The sequence below is a fragment of the Vombatus ursinus genome, unplaced genomic scaffold (genome assembly GCF_900497805.2).
Source record: "Vombatus ursinus unplaced genomic scaffold, bare-nosed wombat genome assembly UNPS02014864.1, whole genome shotgun sequence".
Taxonomy (NCBI): Eukaryota; Metazoa; Chordata; class Mammalia; order Diprotodontia; family Vombatidae; genus Vombatus; species Vombatus ursinus.
In genome coordinates, this window is record NW_020954642.1 from 5,335,273 (window position 1) to 5,356,604 (window position 21,332).

Here is a 21,332-nt window from a genome sequence, read left to right on the forward strand (position 1 = left end):
GTACAATGTTCTCTTGGTTCTGCTAACTTCACTCAGCATCAGTTCATGTAAGTCTTTCCAGGTTTTTCTGAAGTCCACCTGCTTATTATTTCTTACAGCACAATAGTATTTTATTATGTTCATGTACCACAACTTCTTCAGCCATTCCCAAATTGATAGGCATCTCCTGAATTTCCAGTTCTTTGCCACCACAAAAAGAGCTGCTATAAATATTTTTGTACATGTGGGTTCTTTTCCCATTGTTATGACCTCTTTGGGATACAGACCTAGAAGTGCTATTGCTGGGTCAAAGGGTATGCACAATTTTGTAGCCCTTTGGGCATAGTTCCAAATTGCTCTCCAGAATGGTTGGATCATTTCACAACTCCACCACCAATGCAGTAGTGTTCCAGTAGGAAAGGCACTAAGCTTTTTTTTTTTTTTTTTTTGGTGAGGCAGTTGGGGTTAAGTGATTTGCCCAAGGTCACACAAAGGCACTAAGCTTAAAGAGAACTGGGAAAGGCTTTGTTCTAAATTCTCTCCCTTCCTCCCTCCCTGCCTTCCTCTCCCCCCTGAAAAGGTAAGCAATTCAATATGGGTTAAATATGTGTGGTCATGTGGAACACTTCCATAATAGTTATGTTGTGAAAGAAATCATAGACAAAAAAAAAATCTCAAGAAAAATAAAAAAAAATCATTCAGTCTACATTTAGACACCATCAGTTCTTTATCTGGGGATGGATAGCATTTTTCATCATAAATCCTTCAGAAGTGTCTTGGATCCTTGTATTGCTGATAATAGCTATGTCATTCACAGCTGATCATCCTGCAATATTACTATTATTTTGTACACAGTACATTTCACTTTGCATCAGCTCATGTAAGTTTTTTCAGTTTTCTCTGAGAGCATCCTACTCATCATTTCCTGTAGTACAATAGTATTCCATCATAATCACCTACCACAATTTGTTTAGCCATTCCCCAATTGATGGGCTGGAAAAGGCTTCTTGCAAAAGGTGGGATTTTAGCTCAGTTGAAGGAATCCAGGAGGCAGAGGTGAGGAGGGAGAGAGCTCCAGATGTGGGAGTCAGCCAGTGAAAATGCTTAGTCAGGAAATGGACTATCTTGTGTGCGAAGCATCAAAGAGGCCAGTGTCATTGGGTCTCAGAATACACAGAGGGGAGTAAGGTATCAGGTGACTGGAAAGGTAGGGAGGGACTAGGTTTTAAAAAGTCAAACAGATGATTTTATATTTGATCCTGAAAGTAATAGGGAGCCACTGGAGTTTATTAAGTAGGTGGATTACATGGTCAGAAATGTACTTATGGAAGATCAATTAGAGAGCTCAGAGGAGAATGGACTGAATTTGGGAAAGGTTTGAGGCAGAGAGGCCAACTATCAGGCTCTTGGAATAGTCCCGGCATGAGGTGACAAGGGCCTGCCTGCACTAGTGTGATGGACATCTCAGAGGAGAGAAGGAGGCAAATATGAGAAGTGTTAACAAGAGTAGATATGACAGGATTTTTCAACTGATTGGCTATAGGGATGTGTGTGAGAGAATAAGGAGTCTAGGATGACACCTAGGTTGTGAACCTGAGTGACGGGGAAGACTTAGGGCTTGTATGTAGTAAGACCAGGGACTTAGATAAAAATAAACACCAAATTATAATAAAGGATGAGAAGATGATCTGGAATGCAGTTACAACAGATCCAACCCAATCTCTTCAAGTAGCTATTGATGCTGAAAAATGGGGAATGGAACAAAGACAATACAACACGGAGTATACAAGTAGCACATTTTATGGAAGTTTACATAAAGTAGCTCACAAACAACCCCAATCTGTATATGCTTGATTTTCTTGTCAAATGAAGAGTTATGATAACCAAGGGCAATGCCATTTTGGAACATGAGCTCATTTGCAAAAACTTACAGAGGTACTTCCTGCCAACGTGGCTGCCTGAATAAGAGGCAGACCTTTCAGCTATCACATCTTTACTTCTTCCAAACCCTGAAAATCATACCAGGCTGAATAATGGTTAAGAAATCTAATGAGGAAGTACAGTGAGTTCCTCTCCTGTGAGGAAGTGTACAAACAGTCATCTAGAATCAGTGGAATAGGAAAGGGGGCCCTTCCAGTAAAACCAGAACAAGTTAGCTCCTCAATATTACTAGCGATAGGCTATGTATAGACTGCCATGTTATGTGTCAAGAGGCAGCAAGAACAGTGCCCCCCAGGGCTGTAGGAAAGCCCCAGGGTGGGGACTTTCAAAACCCAGGAAGTGGCAGAAGGCAGTAGCCAGTGATGAGCATAGTGCAACAGTGCTTAGGTTTGTATAGTTTAAGCCTTAGGACTCTGAAGTCCCTAATATTCTCTCCTGAAATATCAGAGAAGGCCCCAAAGATTCAGCACTCTGAACCTCAACAATCAGGTAGGCTTAATCCTGGGAGGTGGAAGAACCCAAGGAATCCAAGGTGAGAACAAGCAGGGCAGACCACCCTATCCAAAAACAGTGGAGGATTAAGCCTGGCCTTGGCACGAAGTTCTCATTTAGGGAGTAAAACTAGAAATATGAGTAAATCAAAGAATACATTGATGAATAGCAAACATTGAAAATCTAGAGATCTTCAAAAGGAGAGTATTTCTATAGTAACTGCATGCAGAGACTCAAAAGAAAAAAAAAGGTGGGGGTGGGGGACACCTGCCACCGCATGCCTAGAAGCAACAAAGGAAGAGGTAAAAAATAAATAATTAGAAGAATAAGTAACTGAGAAGAGAAGGAAGTAAACCTTACTCAAGTAACAGAATCCCTAAAAACTAGAATAAACAAACAAACAAAAATCAATACCTCCATGAAGCAGCAAGAAATCATTAAGACAAAAATTCAAAATTAGAAAAATAGAATAAAACACAGGCTGTTTGATATAAAGAACAACTGACCTAAAAAAAAACAGGTCAAGGAAAGATAATTTAAGAATCACTGGACTTGCTCAAACTATGATTAAAAAAAGCCTCAATGCTCCCTATCAAGGAATCATGAATGAAAACTACCCAAATCTCTTAAATTTGGAAAGCAAAGATAGAAAGAATTTACCATTTACCTCCTGAAAGAAACCTCAAAAGCAAAAGTCCCAGGAATGTCATAGCCCAAATTTAGAGCTCCCACATCAAAGAAAAAAAATACTGTAAACATCCAGAAAGAAGAACTTCAAGTCCTAAGGATTCATAGAAAATATCACAAAAGACCTACCAGCTATTGCTATAAATAACAGATCTTGGAATGCAATATCCAAAAGGCAAAAGATAATCTTACAAATGAAGAAAACTTGCCCTGCAAAGCTGAGTATAATCCTCCAGAGGAAAAGATAGACTTTTAATGGAAGAAGACTTTCAAGCATTTCTGATGAAAAGACCAGAATGAAGTAGGAACTTTGAAATTCAAACACAATAGTCAAGAAAGTCCAAGGGTTATTTGAGCATTTGAGTTGTATTATGGAATAGTGCTAACACTCAAATGGGAGGAAAGAAATATGTCTCTTTAAGAATCTTAATTTTTAAAAGTTATTTGGGGAGTTAAGTATGAAAAACAGAGGTCCTGGGGGTGGATTAGTTTTGTTCTGAAGGATTGAAGAAGTGAAAAAGAAAAAGATTCCCCTTTTCCTGGGGGAAGGTGGTATAAGGAAATATATTTGTGTTGAAAGGAGGAAGAAGGGTATGGAACTTGCTCTTTCTCGTAGTTGGGTCTGTTAGAAGAGTATACAGACATGGAGGAAGAAGAGGTGGGGGGAGTGAGCAACAGATGAACCTCACTCTCATTTGAAATGGACAGAAGATTTGCTCATGCTTGCATATGCACAAACAAATAATGGAAATGCACCAAACTCAGTAAGAAAACATGTGGGGATAGGAAAGTGGAGATTGAACAGGAGAATAATTCCAAAGAAGGAATAATCGGAGCAGCTAGGTGGTGCAGTGGATAGAGCACCGGCCCTAAAGTCAGGAGGACCTGAGTTCAAATCCGACCTCGGACTGAACACTTGACACTTACTAGCTGTGTGACCCTGGACAAGTCACTTAACCCCAATTGCTTAAGCAAAAAAAAAAAAAAAGAAAAAGAAAAAGAAAAAAAGAAAAAAAAGAATAAAAAAAAGAAAAACAAGGAATAATCCCAAGCAAACCAAACTTTCTGGTCCTGAAGGGAATATTAAAGGGAGAGGAAAAAGAAAAGAAACAAAATCTATAAAATATATCGTCTCAGATAACTGGTGAATGGCTGAAAAAACTGTGGTATATGAATATAATAGAGTATTATTGTGCCATAAGAAATATACTACAGTATTTCATAGAATCTAGGGTAGTATGATGTGAACTCAACCAGGAAAACAATTTATACAAGTACAGCAATTTTGTAAAGAAAAACAACTTTAAAAGACCTAAGAACTCTGATCAGTTCAATGACCAGCCATGGATCTGTGATGAAGCATATTAACCACCTCTTGATAGAGTGGTGATATAGGGTACAGAGGCATGCATTTGGACATGGCCATTGTGTGGATTCATTTTGCTTGATTATGCTTATTTATTACAAGGGCTTTTCTTCTTTCTCTCACTTTTTAAATTAGGGAGTGAAGGAAGTTAGCAATAGTGGTACCAATATGGGGAGACTTTGTAATATTTCAAAAAATATACAGAACAGGAAGAAGTTTGGGAGGAAGCACAGATAAGCAGGACGCCTTTTAAGGTAACATGTAAAATGTATTGTATACTTAAAAAAGGAAGCAGTAAGACATGGAGATGCATGGTTTCACATAGAATTCTCTTTTGTGCAGTAGTCTGAATAGAAATATAAATTTTGAGGTGCTTAAGATTTCTTTTTTTATAAAAATATATGAAAAAGCTTATAGAGATGGAAAGTTCAATATTATGAGCAAAATCACCTCATAAAATAGCTAAAGCCAATGATTGGGGATAATCATGGAAAAAAGTAAAAAGAAGACTTAAGTAACTACTGATCTATAATCCTACTTTCTCTTTATAAAATTTTATAAGAATCATCTTTGCATAAATTGAGTGTCTACTTAATGAAAATATGAGAAGGGTAGGCACTCAAAAATAGTACTTTACATCCCATTGTAGCTTCACATTTACACCACTGACTGAAAGGTATACAGAGAATTCAAGATTCCACTTTTTATTGTTTGTTGATTATAAAACAATATTTGATATAATAAAGTGCAACCTTAAATACTCTTATTCAGCCAGATGGCTCCCATGCATAGATTAAGGTCATGATTTGTGACAGATACAACAACAGGATGACAATGTTTAATGGTCATCTGGTTTTCAATATCAAGTTAATATAGTGGAGACATGTTCAGCAAAGATGTTTATCATTATCATTCAGGATGGTTGACGCAGAGTGCAAATGAATGAATCATTCCCTGAAGGTGGTGAGATCATTCAGGAACTCCTGTTTGTGGGTGCTAATGTGTTGATCTCCTTCAAATTCTGGAATATTATGGAAGTTTCTCTTTTAAAAAATATTATGAATCTATTCATTTTTACATTCTGCTTTTTTCTGAAAATATCTCTTCTCTTCCCTTACCTACTTCAGGTATGGACATTTAAGTTGCTTCTTTAGCATAATTCCAAATTGTTTTTTGGAAGAAGTTGGACCAATTTGTAGCTCTACCAACAATGTATTAATGTCTGTCTTCCCATGGCTCTTTTAAGATGCATTATTTCTGTCTTTTGTCATCTTTGCTAATTTACTCAGGGTGAAGTGAAACCTCAGAGCTGTTTTGATTTGCAAATTCATTGAGGTAAATAAACCACTTGTTTGAAGAGGTCAGCAGTGAAAAAGAGGTAAAAACATAAATTGGATAATACTGAGGAGAAGTTGCAGAGTAAACCATAACTTTTTTTGGTGGGGTTTGTTATTTTTGTTCTGAAGAGAGGGTAAGTAGCATGATTCATAAAAAGATCTGCAGTTGCAAAAGTTTGGTCAAAATTTTAAAAGATGAAGTTTAATGGGGACATATTCCCAATGTAGTATTTATGTTCTAAGCCTTAACTGTACAAGTACATGATGGGCATGATGAGGGAGATGTATTAGATAGCAAGTTCATTTCTCTAAGGATTCTTGAGCTTTGTCATCCACACTTCTGCTGGACCTTTACATCTACCTTGCCCCCAAACCTCCTATATGTGTTGTTTCCTCTAATTAGAATGTAAGTTCCTTGGGAGCAGGGACTGTTTTACTTTTCAACTTGCATCCCCAGCACTTAGTACAATTTTAGCACAAGATAAGTGCCTAATGAAGGCTTTTCTATTTCATTCTATTTGATGACAACTTTTACTTTATTCTAAACCCAGTATGAGGCAGCAATGTGTTGTGTATGCCAAAAAGACTAAGACAATTATAAATTGCATTAATCAGTATATAGTGAAAAACACTGGGTGGTGGTGGTGGTGGTGCAGTAACAAACCCACTGTGCTCTACATTGTTTAGAACATACTTGAAGTTTTGTGTTCAGTTCTGGGCTTCCCATTTTAAGAGGGATGTTCAGAAATTGGAATATGAGGGCATGCAAAATTGCATAGAGGGAATGGTTGAAAGAACTGGGGATCTTTATCTGGTAAAAAATGTAGCCAATATAAATTCTGAGGATCCTTATCATAATTCCTGGTCTTACAGACAAGTATTGGGTCTCAGAGCAAGACTACATCCCTTCAGGGCTCTAGGGGTACCCCTGGGGAGACCTTGGCTCAAGCCTCTATCTACATGCTTCCCTCCTCAAGATTATCAGTTGAGAATAATTTCTAGGGGTATTTACTAAGTTGATATAATAAGAACAGTTGATATAAAGCATCTGTGATGGTCCCGCAAGTGCTTACAAAGTCCAGGGGAAAATGAGATCAAGCTTAGAGAACATTGATAGCAAAGAGGTGGCTCACAGCTCCTAGTTTCTTGAAGTCCTTTTCTCCCATGTGTGAGATGCTCGAGAGTTTCTCTTTAGTCATGGTGTATAGTTTCTTTACTCAGTTCATTGTGGGGCCAAGAAATGATGTCCAATCTGGCCTCAGATCTCAGTGTAGACACTACTGGCAGCTCATCTAGGGAGGCTGCTAGGATGCCAGTGGGAAAATGGGAAGTCCAACATCCTTCTTACCCTCTGAAGCTCTTCACCTGGTCAGAAGGGTGGGTGAAGAAATGGGGAGGAGACACAGGACAAAGCTGAAGCCTAGGCTTCTTCTTCCATTCAGATATAGTAAAACTCACTTCAGAGTTTTATTATAGCACTACTCTTGCTCCAGCTTCTCTAATGACTCCATTATCAAATCAATTGAAAATTTAATAGGACCACTAGGGCATGACAAAGTTTCTTCAATCGATCTAAATCCTCCTTCCTGTGTTAAGACACTCCAGTTCAAAGTACTTTTCCCACATAGTCTAGTGCTTATAAATTGATTGATTGTTTTCACGTAAGGTACTATAAATTATCATTTAATTTCTCAGTAGGGTGAGCTAACAGCTGAATAATTCAATCAATCCCACCCTTACTAGACTACTTAGTAATTCTTGGCATCAAATATTTGAAGTTCTTTAGAAGATGAGTTAGACTTATTTTGTAACACTTCAGAGGCCAGAGGGAAATTACAATTAGACAAATTTCTGCTTGGCTAATGTCAGCAGTCGAATGAATGCTCTCCAGGAAATTTTTTTTTTGTTTGAAAGTAGGTTACCATATATTTAGAGAACAGAGGGGCATGGGGCTCTGCCTCTACTTGTCCATTTCCCTTGCCTAGCCTTTGAAGTTTTTGAGCATCTTGAAGGTCCTTCAGGCTTCTGTTGATCATTGGATTGATACTACCTCTTCCACAATAAAAGGAGGTACATAGATTCAATCCTGGGATACAACGTGTAGCAGCCCATTCTATTAGCAGATGTCTACACCAAACCCCCACATACCTAAGTGAAGATAGTCAGAGGCCACTTGTTTACCTTTGGAAAAATGGCAACACGTGTATTATTAGAATCACAAGTTAGATTTCCTGTTTTCTCATGACCACGGATAGGATTGTTCTTTTCTTTTTATTTCTTCCTGTTTTTGTCAAGCTTTCTCACCTTGTTTACATTTTTTCCCTTCTCTTTACCTGCCTAGCTTTGTTTAAAAACAAAACAAAAACATTGTTGTATCTATGTCACTCAGAGGCCTTTATTTATCTGAACTGTGTTTTCCATTTTATTTCATTTCTACATATCTAGGTTATCTGTATTACTATTGAGAAAACATTTATTTATTTAAAGTGCAGAACTCGATGTAGAATGTAGAGAGATATAATGTGGACCTTTGTCCTAGCAAATCCTATGTAACTCACTCAGAATTATTATGAGGAAAGTGTTTTGTAAACCATTACACACTATACAGATATGAGTATTACTCTTTTCATCAAAACAATTGATTTATTGGTACTGTAGCTGTTCTTTTTAATATTTTTAATCTTGGACAAAATTTTATCAATTTCATACCATATGGCTGCATGTTTTTATAGTTTAGTGTTCAATTGGTGAAAGATATGAGGAAAATTATTTCAGCTTACTTTAAGAAAGAATATTTGACAATTAAAACTTTTTAAATGAAGTGTCTTCCCTTTGGAAGTAGTATATAACTAGTGCCAAAAGTGTTAAAACAATGACTAAGATAACTACACATCTGTAATAATCTGGAGGACATTCTTACTCTCAGGATCTGTAATTCTTTTGGCGTGTCTTCCCTCCTACCCTACCCTCTCCCGATCTCTTCATCTATGAAATACTCCATACTATGGGGTGTTCAGAGAGGACTAGCACCTCTGGTATGAGGGCTTGCTAAGCCCTTTTCAGGGATGCACATCCGCCTTTGGTGTCCAGCTGTCACCCAGCTCTCACCTGTGGCACAAGAAATGGTAGCATGTGCAGCAGCCACTTACTGGGAAAACTGTCTTGGCAGACAGGCTAAACTACGTTAAGGGTAAGCAACAGGTCTAAAATCCATCAATGAATTGGGGAATGTCTCCCTCGAGCATATGAAGACTTTCCCCTGGTGGAATGGGTGGATGAGAACAGTTTGTTCTAATGGCCATGAAGGAGGCTGAAGCAGGCACTGTGGAGTGCTTAGACCTTGGACATCTACTGCGTCCTAGGCCATAGCCAGCCATCTTGACTTTTGTCTTGCCACTGAACTTCAGTCACTCTGGAAGATAGAGTGAGGCAGAAAACTTTGTGCAACTCTGCCTCACTTAAATCCAGTTGACAAGTATGTCAAGACATCACTCTGTGATGTCATTGGTCCTCTTCAAAAACGAAGGACAAACAACTCTATTCTATGTACTTACCATATAACTTAGGACTTGACAATATTCTGCCTTATATTATTTTCTAAATTTTGTCATGGCTGTGTTTTCCAACTGAGCAAAATTGCATGCTTTACAAGGATATAGTTCACGTCTTATACTTCTTTGATATGTCCTACTTGATATATCCCACATAGTCTAGAATAGCATTTTCTAATTGTCAGTCTTGGCATGTATTTACCAATTCAAAAATCTTTTCTTACTAAAAGTACTTACTTCCTTTTTTTAAAAAATGTTTTATTGGTGTCTTTTGTTTTTACATCACAGTCATTTCTGGAAATCCTGTACCTACCCCCTCCTTTATCCTCCACTAAAACTTCCATTGTAACAAAGAAAAGCAATTAAGCAAAACTAGTACATCTGAAAATGTAAACAATATGGTTCCTAATATGATTCCTTCTTCAGACCTGTATGTAGTGAGGAGAGGGAGTCATGTTTCATTATCTGTTCTCCAGAATTGTTGCTGGTGTTTCAGTTACTCAGAATTTGGTTTCCTTTTAGTGATCTTTTCCTTTACATTATTGTAATCATTGTATATGTTGTTACTTTGGTTTTGCCTATTTTGATTTGCATTAGTTCACACAAATCTTCCTATGGTTCTCTGAATTTTTCATATTTATCATCTCTATACAGTAATATTGTATTCATATGCCATATTTATTTTTTAAACCATTCCCCAGTCATATACCTATTGTTTCCAGTTCATTGTTACTACAAAATATCCTAATATGAGGATTTTTATTTTATTTTGGTTTAAATGTTGTTACTATTTAAAACTTAAAGACCAAATAAATTGTCTACTCCCTTAACCCTATTTATTGCCTCCATCCTAGCTTGGGCTCCTCACCTGACACTCCCAGTCCCAGAGCTGCTAGAAGCCACTGTGCTGTGGCTGCAGAGGACAGAACAATCTTTGATTGAGAATTTACATATTATGTTGTTTCACAATATAGCCTGAGTTAGGCTAAATTATTGCCAGGTATGGAACAAAATAAAGGTTTTATTTGACTTGAAACATTAAGCATATCAGTTCCTATAATCCTGCCAATTTACTTTTACTCCAATTAGATTCTGGCTTGTCTTCCAAACTCTGAGTAAAGAAAACATCAGAAATGGTCCTAGAGAACAGATAATAAAACATACTTCCCTCTTCTCACTTCATACAGGTTTGAGGGAGGGGGGATTATTAGGGAACCATTTTGTTTACATTTTCAGATGTGGTGGTTTTGCTTAATTGCATTTCTTTGTTAAAAGGGAAGTTTTAGTTAGTGGTGGGGAGGGTTAGGGAAGCAGTAGGTGCTGGATTTCCTGAAATGACCATGTTGTAAAAGCTCCTTAGGGCAAAGACTGTTTTTCTTTTTTCACATTTGTGTCCCCAGTTCTTAGTACAGTGCTTGGCACATAGTAAGTCTTTTATAAATATTTATTGACTGACTGAATGTTGCCATCTCTCTCCAAGGCCCTGTCAGGGTTCCAGGATGGTTGTTCTAGTCTGATTAAAAATGTTTTTGAAGGCCTCATATGTACAGAACTATAATCTTCACAGAGTAGTAAGGGAATACACGTCTGTTGGGGAATAACTCCAAATGTTAGAGAATATTATTTTGTCATAATGAGTTTCAGAGTTAACTTGGGAGAACTCCATGAACTACTGCAGAATAAGGGTAACAGAATCAGGGGAATAGTTTATACATGCAACGTGAGATCACACCGGAAACTTCAGAAGACCTTAGAACCTTGATTAATGCAGTGATAATCATGAGTCTGAGTGAGTAGTCTAAACGTGACAACTGCCTCCTGTCCAGAAGGGAAGGGGCTTAAAATGCAGAATAAACACATATTCTTAGACATGGCTAATGTAAAAAAAAAAATTGCTTTTGGTTCCTTCCTCCCTTCCTCCCCTCCCTTCCTCCTTCCTTCCTTCCTTCCTCCCTCCCTCCCTCCCTTCCTCCCTCCCTCCCTTCCTTCCTCCCTTCCTTCCTCCCTCCCTTCCTTCCTCCCTTCCTTCCTCCCTCTCTGTCTTCCTTGCTTCTATCATTTTGATTGTAAGAGGGAAAGGTAATAAATGCTTGTAAAATAAGTAAGCAAAATTAAAAAAAAAACTTGGTATTTCAGGAATCACTGATGTTCAAGGATGTGTCTGTGAGCTTCACCCAAGATGAATGGGGTCATTTTGATTCTGCTCAGAAAGGTCTGTATAGAGATGTGATGCTGGAGAACTACAGGAACCTGGCTTCAATGGGTAAGGGTTATTTCCCTCTATGATTCATGGAATAATGTTAGACAAGAGTAGGTCTTCTTAACCAGGTGTCCAGGAACGTGATTTTTAAAAATATTTTGATAATTTCCTTCCTTCCTTTTTTTTTTTTTTGTCTTCTCTCCTGTCCACTCCTCTGCAACCCCCAGGCATAGTTTTTAGGATAAAGGAAGTCATAGTTCCATTATATTTTTATTTGGTCAGATCGTAGCTGAAATATTGTTCATTTGTAAGTTCTGCATTTTAGGAAGGATCTTGATAAAAGAACACATTCAGAGGAGGGTGATCAGGATAGTGAGAGAATTGAAAATTATTCCATACAAGAATTACTTAAAGAACTTGGGAATACCTATCCTGGACCACAGATGGTGTGGGAGATATGGTGTAAAATGAGTTTTCTTTAGCAGACTATAGTCCTTTAAATTTTACTTTGATTCCTGGGAAAATTCTAGAATGGATCATTAAGATTCATTAAGATGATTAGTGAAAATAAAGAAAAGGATGCAGTGAGTACAAGGTTGCAAATGAAACATGGCTTCATTGAAAATAGGTCATGCCATACTAATATGATTTCCTTTTTAACAGGGTTACTAAACTGATAGATAAGTAAAATATTGTAGATACAGTTTATCTGGATTTTAGAAAAGAATTTGATAAATTATGTCATTTTATTCTACTGGAAAGGAGCGAGAAATGTGGACTAGACAATACAATTAGATAAATTCAGGTTGTGTAGCTAAATTCAAAGAGAATTTGTTAATTGTTAACTCAGTGTTAACTTGTTTGGCAGCCTCCAGTGGAGTGTCCAGGGATATATATTTGGCCCATTTCTTTTTAAAGTTTTTATTATGGCTTGGATAAATATATAGATGGCATAATCAGTGGGTTACAGAAGATCCTGAAGCTGGGATAGGTAACATAGTAGATGAAAGAGTCAAGATACAAAAAATCTTGACCTGCATTGGGTTGAATCTAATAACGTGGAGAAATAAGTGATACTTAGGATGAAAATCAAGTTTACCAATATAGCATGGGGAAGGCATGTTTAGACAGCAGTTTATCTGAAAAAAGAAATGCAGGTTTTGGTGTGCTGCAAGCTCAATATAAGTTACCAATGTATTGTGACAGCCAACAAAAGTAATTCAGTCTTGAACTATATGGAGAGGCATAGCCTCCAGGAATTAGGGAGGGAGATGAAAGTTCCTCTCTACCAAACCTAGAGTACTGTATTTAGTACTTGGCATTAGGATTAAAGAGAGACATCATAAATCTGGAGAATATCCATTAGGAAAGCAACCAGGATGTATATCAAAGGTTTCTTAAGTCCATGTTATACCTGAATTGGATGAAGGAACTGTGGATATTTAGCCCAGAAAAAGAAAATTCAGGGAAGACATGGTAGCTATGTTCAAGCATTTGAAGGGCTGTTATGTGGAAAAGAAATTAGACTTCTTCTGTTAAGGAAGTTGCATGTGCCATGGAGAGTGTGATGGACTTGGAGTCAGGAAGATCCAAGTTTTAATCCTGCCTCAGACACAGCTAGCTGTGTGGTCCTAGGCAGATAACTTCATCATTATCATCAACAAGCATTTGTTAATCACTTACTATGTGCCAGGCACTGTGCTATGCTAAGGGGATACAAGAAAAGCAGAACCATGGTACCTGCCCTTATTGGAGCTTACGTTCTAACTGTAGGCAATATGCAAACAACTATGGCTATACAAGATGTATACAGTGTAAATAGGAGATCATCTTAGAAGTAAGGCGCTAGATGGAGTAGGTGGGAAAACCTCTTGTAGAAAGTGAGATTTGAACTGAGTCTTGAAGGAAGTCATTATCTACCACAGTTTTCTCATCTACCACAGAGATGATAGCGGAACCTACTTCACAAGTTTGTTGTGAAGATGAACTGAGATAATGTGTAAAGTGCTTTGTAAACCTTAAATTGCTATGTAAATGTTAGTTATTATTATTATTATTAATACATTTCTAGTAATCAGAGTTGTTTGAAAGTGGGCTGTCTTAGGGAGGTGCTGGGCATTCCACCCCAAAATTGAAGGTCTATAGAATCTGCATCAACATTTGTCAGGTATGTTATACTGGACATTCCTTTTGGGTATGAATTAGACTAGATGCTCACTGAGGTCCCTTCTAACTCTAAATTTGATACAATGAAGTATGCCAAATTCTGGTACTGTAATAGCCACAATAGCTAGCATGCATAAGCAGTTTAAGGTTTACAAAGTGCTTTACAATATATTATCTCATTTGATCTTTACAGTCATCCTTGGAGTTTGGTGTTAGTATTATCCACATTTTGCAAAAGAGGAAACTAAGGCACAGAGGGGTTAAGTGATATGCCCAGGATCACGCAATTTCTAAAGCATGATTTGAATTTAGGTATTTCTTGACTCTCAGTCCAGCACTCTGTCTACTCCAAAGCATAGCTGCTACTGCTATGAATTATGGAGAGTTGAAAGAGTGGCCTCTATTGGAGAAAGCTGCGAAGGATACTAAACTGTTAGAGAAAATCTGGGTTTCACAAAATATGAGAAAATGGATGATGTCATAGAGGAAATATTATAAAATATAAAGGTGTTTGTTCAAAAGAGTACAGCTGAGATGTGGGGTTGTAGAGTGTTCCTGTGTGTAGACAAGAACAATAGGATGGAACTGATTTCTGCTCTGATTCTTTATCTTCCATCACCAATACTCAAATCTTTTCTTTTTACCTTATAAGCAGGACATCCAGTTTCCAAGCTAGATGTGATTTCTCAGCTGAAGCATGGAAAAGACCCTTGGACCAAGAAAGAAATTCCAAAAAGCCACCGCCTAGGTGAGTGTGAGAACCCAGCAGGTAGAAATCACTGTAACAGTACTAAAGGGTGGAATTTTGGAAGTAGTGATTAGGTATGTCTCCTTAAATGTCCCATACCTGAGGATAGAACTGAAGCCATTTGCCTTGAACTCCCTTAGATACCTGAACTTCACCTAAACATTTCACAGATTCTTGGAGCTGAAAATGATCTTTGAGGTTGTCTGATCCTACTTAATACCCAGTGCATCAGTGTCCTCTACAATATCCCTGACAAAGAGCCCTCTGCTTCTGACACAGCATATTATATTTTTGGTCAGCCGTAGCAATTATTAAATTCTTCCTTATATTGAATCTAATCTCCCATATTTATCTAGCTAGGGTATTTTACTTTATTTTCTATTTTCTATTTATTTTACTATATTTTCTTCTGCTACAAGATAGTTTCACTCAGATATTCTATGATTAAGTGGATTTCTTTTTTCATGTTTTGAATTTTTATGTAGTTTGTGAGGCTTTTTGATATACTCACTCCTAAAAATATCGGCTCTTGAAGGAGGCAATTAGGTGTAGTGGGAGTCACACAATCAAGAGGACTGAACTTTTCTCTTGCTTATGGACACTCTCTCTTAAGGTCAGTGATGTCCTCCTGGTAGAGTTAAGTCTCTCCTCCCTGCCTCCCCACCTCGACCTCTGGCCATAGCCAAGGGCCTCATACACGTTCTCTTCTGGGAATCACTAGTTTAGAGAAGGTGATTTTTTGGGGTGTCCTCTAAAGACCCATTAAAAGATTTCTGTCTTTCCTTCTCACCCCCACCCATGAATGTGCTTCAGCAGTATTCTATCATTTTGTCTAGATTAGCTTTCTTGTCCCAGATCCTAATACAGTCCTTCTCTTTCTCTATTATTTTTTCTGCTCTTCCATGACCCCTAAATCTTGTTATCAGGCCAAAGAAATTACTGTTCCTTTTCTGCTCCCTTCTCCAGCTCTTGTGTCTTTTGCTTTCCCTCTCTTCACTGGAACTATTTCCCACTGTTGGAGGCAGGTAGGTGGCTCAGTATACAGAGCAGTCAGGGGGTGGAGTCTCAGACCTTTACTAGCTATTTAACTCTGGACAAGTCACTTAACCTCTGTTTGCCTTAATCCACTGCAGAAGGAAATGGCAAACCATTCCGGTATCTTTGCGAAGAAAACCCCATGGACGATATAATCCATGGGGTCATGAAGTCAGTCACTGAACAGCACAAACTGAACAACAACTTCCCATTGTATTTTTATTCCCACAGCAGATACTGATTCACTTATAGAGGAGCATGAGATTCAGTTCACAGAACATTAATCTGTTACTTCCTTCTTACCTTCTTCTTATTCCTTCCCCCCACCCTTTTTTTAATTGAACACATGATTTCATCAGTGTAGTGAACTTCAGGTGAGCAACTTTTTCAACCAGTGTAGATTGGCTTTTTCAAGGCAACTTGTCATTTTTGAGAGGTTAACCTAACTTAGGGTTAATCTCCTGAGAGGTTAAGAGACTTGTTCAGGGACACATAGCTGACATGTGTTGGAGACAGGGCTTGAAGCTCGGGCTTCCTGATCCTGAGGCCATCTTTGCCACTATGCCAGACTCCTTATTTCCTATTAAATCTGTAATGCTTTAGAACCTTTTGTCCCTTGCTGATCCCTCTTTGTTATATTTTTTTAAAGACAGTGTAGAAACAAGACAGAATTGATTTCATAGCTCAGTTTTTCTTTTCTCGATAATTGTACTTAGTTACCTTGCTTCTGTTTTAGTTTTGTTTGGATTGTTTGAAGGAGGAATGTTCTTCTTACCTCTTGTTTCTTTTGCAGGAATGACTCAAATGTCTCTTTTTTGTTGAAGTTCCATGTGTATCCATTGATGATTAGGCCAATCTTTACAGGCTATTTTAATTTGGGGGCACATCATGATCTCCCTTTTCTTTTTAGAAATATCCTATTCTAACCTCTCATTTCTAACCTAATATCTATTCTAATATCTTTTTTTTTTTTTTTACAAATTTTATTTCTGTGTTGTACTGTTTTGGAGGTTCTTGCTGCTGTTCCATGATCTCTAGGAAATATTTTACTGGGGGTTTCGGGTTTGCTTTACTTTAAGGCAGGGGTTCTTAACATGGGGTTCACAGATGGGGTCTGTGGGTTAATCTCAGTTGGTCTTTGAACTTGGATGGAAAAAATTATATCTCTATTTCAGCATAATTGGTTTCCTTTCTAATCCCATGTATTTTATTTTATGCACTTAAAAATATTAACCTGAGAAGGAGTTGATAAGCTTAGCCAAACTGCCAGAGTGATCCGTGATGCTAAAAAGGTTGAGAATCCCTAATTTAATGTCTATTTATTCATCGTGTTATGGCCTTCTTTTGAATTTTCTCATTTTTCCTTTTGTCTTTATCAGTTTATCTTTCTGACAAGAGGACATAGGACCACTTTGTCTCTGCGTCCCAATAATATTAGGAATCTCTTATCACCTCTTAACCCTAAACCCCAACTTCAACAATCACTTATATAGTGCCTTTCACCGTTTGAGGAAACAATGACTCTGCAGCAAGCACATGAATGTTAACATCTTCATCTTGTCAGTGCCCTGATCAGAAGGCTGCAGTGCCAGCTGTATCAAGGCTGAAGTATATTTCCTTCCAATTCCTCAATTGCCTTCTCTTCATTTAGTTTCCATTCTTTTTACATGTCATGTTTGTTCCTCTGTGTAGCAATCTAGTATAGTAGAAAGATCCCTGGATTTTACATCAAAAGATCTGAGTTCAAGTCTTTGCTTTGCCACTTACAAACTGTGTGACTTTGCACAACCTCTGTTTCTTTTTCTCTAAAATAGGATAAAAATATTTGACCAGTCACCTTATAGGGTTATTTTGAGGAAAGAACTTTTTAAATATATATGTATACATCTATATGTCTATATCTGTCCGTCTATCTATATACACATAAATGCACACACATGTATGTACCTATATATACACACACAAATTATTATTAGAGAGGCAATGTGGTATAATAGAAAGAACACAAGTTATAGAGTAAAAATCTGGACTCAAGAATGAGTATGATCAACATTTGACCAAATATTATGTATTTTTTATCTTTGTTTCGTATGTGTTAGTCTTGTCTCTCCACCTACATTCTAAAGACCCAGAAGGAAGGGCCTATTTGTTATACTTCCATTTATCTCCAATGTTGGATACATGGTAGGAACTTGGTAAATAAAGCCTTGATTGATTGTTTACTGTAGAATCAGGACACCTTTCTTTACCTCCCTTCTTCCTATTTGCTTTCTCTCCCCTCTCCTTCACTCACTCCTGATTCTTTATTTTCTTCCTCTTCTTCTTTTCCTTCCCTCACAATACCATCTGTTAAGAGTTTAGAATCTAAATAGGAAGATAAAACTATGAAATATTTTTTGTTCATTCTAGAAATTTAATTACAGCCATGTAATTTTTTACTCTTGCATTTTTTCAATAATTTCTTCCTTATATTTGACCTTTTCCTTCCTACTTGGTGAGATTTGGCTTTTTGCTCAAGGATCTTTTTGTGATCATTGTCCAGTTTTAGCCTTGTGATAACCACCTTGCTGCGATCAATGCCCACATGGATAGTTGTACCATTAGCTTTCTCCCACTGCACGTGCTCAATGTAGATTACATATTTCTTTCTTTTTTTTTTCTTTTTGGTGAGGTGATTGGGGTTAAGTGACTTGCCCAGGGTAACAGTAAGTGTTAAGTGTCTGAGGCTGGATTTGAACTCAGGTCCTCCTGACTCCAAGGCCAGAGCTCTATTCACTACGCCACATAGCTGCCCCTGTGCCACCTAGCTGCCCCCACATAATTCTTTCCATAAACCTGGACTGCCTTGCCAATTTGCTGTCCTTTGTAGTATCCTCAGACAACCTGGACTTCATCTTTTCGAACGGACATGTAGCGGACATTGTACTTCTGTCTCAGCTACTTCGAAAGAGGAGAAGACATAATTTTCCCCTGTATACGGGAAGGGGCATTGAGGTGCCTCTTGCGGTTCTTGCTTCGGTCAGAGGTCACAAAGGGATTGAATTTCATTTTGACCTCAGAGCCACTGCTGAAGAGCCTATGAAATGTTTTAAAATAGAATATTTAGAAGTGAAATTTTAAATAAATAAGGTAGAACAATATTGTATGGCAAAGTTCTAAAATATATAGGCAATAAATGATTCTGAAGTTCAAGTTAACAAATATTTATTGAAGGCCTACTATGTACAGGACCCTCTATGGTCAGTATGATAGGGAATAGGAAAAGAATGAGATAGCCTCAAATTCAATTACATTTTCAGCCTAGTCAGGGAGATCAAGAATGTACAAGAACAGTTGTAATACAAGATGGTTCAGATAGGGAACATCAATGTGTGCTGGCATGATTTTGTGAGTGTGACATGATCTGGACCCTGAAAAATGTTTGGAATTTGAATAGGTGGAGAGAAAGAGGGATGACATGTAAGGCAGAGTGAGCAGCATGAACAAAGGGTTCAGAATGATTATGGCCGTGGATGAGAGAGAAGAGCAGACTGAATAGAGTGTAAGGTAGAACTAGTATAGCAGGGCCAGGTTGTAGGGGGCTTTGATTACCAACCTAAGTTCTGTGAATTATATGCTCTTGGTTATAAGGAAGTAGAGGAGGTCTTTCAGCAAAGGAAGAGTATTACCAAATCAGGGGATAGACTGTAGCAATGGGTCTGTGGGAGCCAGCAACAGGAGAGAGTTGAATAGTCAGGAACCCAGGAACAGCCAGTTTGGTTTAAAGCTTTCTCTCACCTTTTTTTTCTTCCTGGTGGCAACTATCCTGATTTTAAGTATCAAGAGGATGAAAATGATGGACCCAACATAAGGAAATGACTTATTAAGGAACAGATTTCTTCACTCATAGAAATGCAGTTGTCAAACACTGGGCAAGTTTAACTGAGAGACAAGTTTTGTTTTTTTTTTCCCTTTTTCTCTGTGGATATAGTACTTCTTTGGTGGCAAATACAGCCAGCATGGAATATAGAATCTGTCATGTTTGAGAAGACAGGAAACTGCTTGGATAGAGGCATTTTATGAGGTCCTGGGGATGCCAGGAACTATGTCACTGGTACAAAGAGCCTTTGGTTATGTGTGAGACAAAGAACCTTTATACTTTTGCTGCCTAGGTGGCAGGGGCTACTGTCCTTAGCATTCCCTCATTCCCATGTGACTTATAATTCTATCAGCTCTGAAACTTAAGGACTTTCCCCTTGAAATCCCATCTGCTTCTCAGTCTATTCTTTCACTTATAAGTCTTTAGGCCTGACCATAGCCTACCATAAGCTTTCATTCCATGCTTCTTAGAGGGAAGCCCCAGATCTGCAAACCAATTTAGTTGAACAATCTGGTAAGCATTTTTTAAGCTCTTCTGTCTGTGCAAGACACACATTTCTAGGTGCCATTGAAGCAAAACAAAAATGAAATAGCCTTGTCCTCAGATACTTTTTGCTGGAAGTATCCAAAATATACACACATATACAAATATAAAATAATTGGGTGGAGAAGCCAGAGGGAATTAGGAAAGACCCTATATCAGAGATGACAGTTGAGCTGAATTTTTAAGGCAAGTTGGGGAGTCTGAGAGGTGGAGATGAGTAGGGACAGTACTCCAAGATTGTACAAAGGCATGGAGGTGGGAGATAAAATATCACATGAAGGGAACATCTAGTAGAACAGTTTGAGTGGCAGAGAGTATGTGGGAGGGAGATTCATGTGAAATCAGTATGAAATGATAGATTTGAGGCAGATTGTAAAGGTCTTTAAGTGCCAAAAAGAAGAGTTTATGTTTTATCCTAGAGATAATAAGAAACAACTGGAACTTTATAAATAGAAGAATGACATGGTAAGATCTGTACTTTAAGAATATTAATTTGGCAGCTCTGTGCAGCATGGATTTGAGAGGGGAGGGGCTGGAAGTAGGGAGACTAATTAGGAACTATTGCAATACTCCAGGTGAGAGGTGAACAGGGACGCAACTGGTGTGGTGGCCTTTTAAGCAAAGAGAAGGGAATGAAAGTGAGAGACGTTATGTAGATAGAACCAAGGAGTCTTGGCAACTAATTGAATGGGAAGCCAAGAAGGCTGAAGAGTTGAAGATCATTCCAGTGTTGTCAAAATGGGAGCCCAGAAGGATGCTTTTGCCTTTTACAGGAAGAAGGAAATTAGGAAGATGAGACAAGTTTAAAGGAAAGGTAATGAGGTTTGTTTTAGATAAACTGAATTTAAGATAATCCTAGGAGACATCCAGGTGGAGACATCCAGTAGACAGATACTAAAGGACTATAACTTAAGAGAGTTGAGGACTGAATATATACATATACACATACACATACATATATGTTATATATGTTATATGTGCATATGCATCTAAGTATATATTTGGGAATTATCTACATAATTAAATCCCTAGAAGGTGATGAGCTGACCAGAAGACAGTATATAGGAAGTAGAAGGCCTAATACATATTCCTAGAGTATCACCTATTCATAGTGGGACCAGGAAATAAATGTAAAAATCAGAAAGCCTGGCATCAGTGATCAGAGTGGATTTTGGCAGGTAGAATGGATCATAGCCCCTAGATCTAGAAGGAGCATTAGATATCATCCAGTCTAACTCCTTTATTTTTATATGTGAAGAAACTGAGACTCAGAGTTATGGAATGATTTACCTAGTCACATACGTAGTAAGCAACCAAACAAGAATTTGAACCAAAGTTCTTTGACTCCATTTCCAGTGCTTGTTCCACTGCACCACTTTGTGAGGATGCACAAATTGGTTAGTCCATGAGAACAGGAATAGCACTGGT

At 37.9% G+C, this 21,332-nt stretch overlaps 1 protein-coding gene and 1 pseudogene across 4 annotated transcripts in view; one reads left to right on the forward strand and one right to left on the reverse strand.

Moving 5' to 3' along the window:
* LOC114027885 (zinc finger protein 69 homolog) overlaps nucleotides 1–21,332 on the forward strand; it is a 50,560-nt gene that overhangs the window by 12,815 nt on the left and 16,413 nt on the right. For 3 of the 4 annotated variants that reach the window (XM_027842059.1, XM_027842060.1, XM_027842058.1), the window contains exons 3-4: nucleotides 11,490–11,616; nucleotides 14,372–14,467. In XM_027842059.1, the coding sequence (XP_027697860.1) occupies nucleotides 11,490–11,616; nucleotides 14,372–14,467 (223 nt within the window). Of the gene's footprint in view, nucleotides 1–11,489; nucleotides 11,617–14,371; nucleotides 14,468–14,952; nucleotides 15,025–21,332 lie in introns of those variants that run through there. The other variant, XM_027842061.1, reaches the window with a different exon arrangement.
* LOC114027886 lies at nucleotides 17,938–18,560 on the reverse strand (annotated as a pseudogene).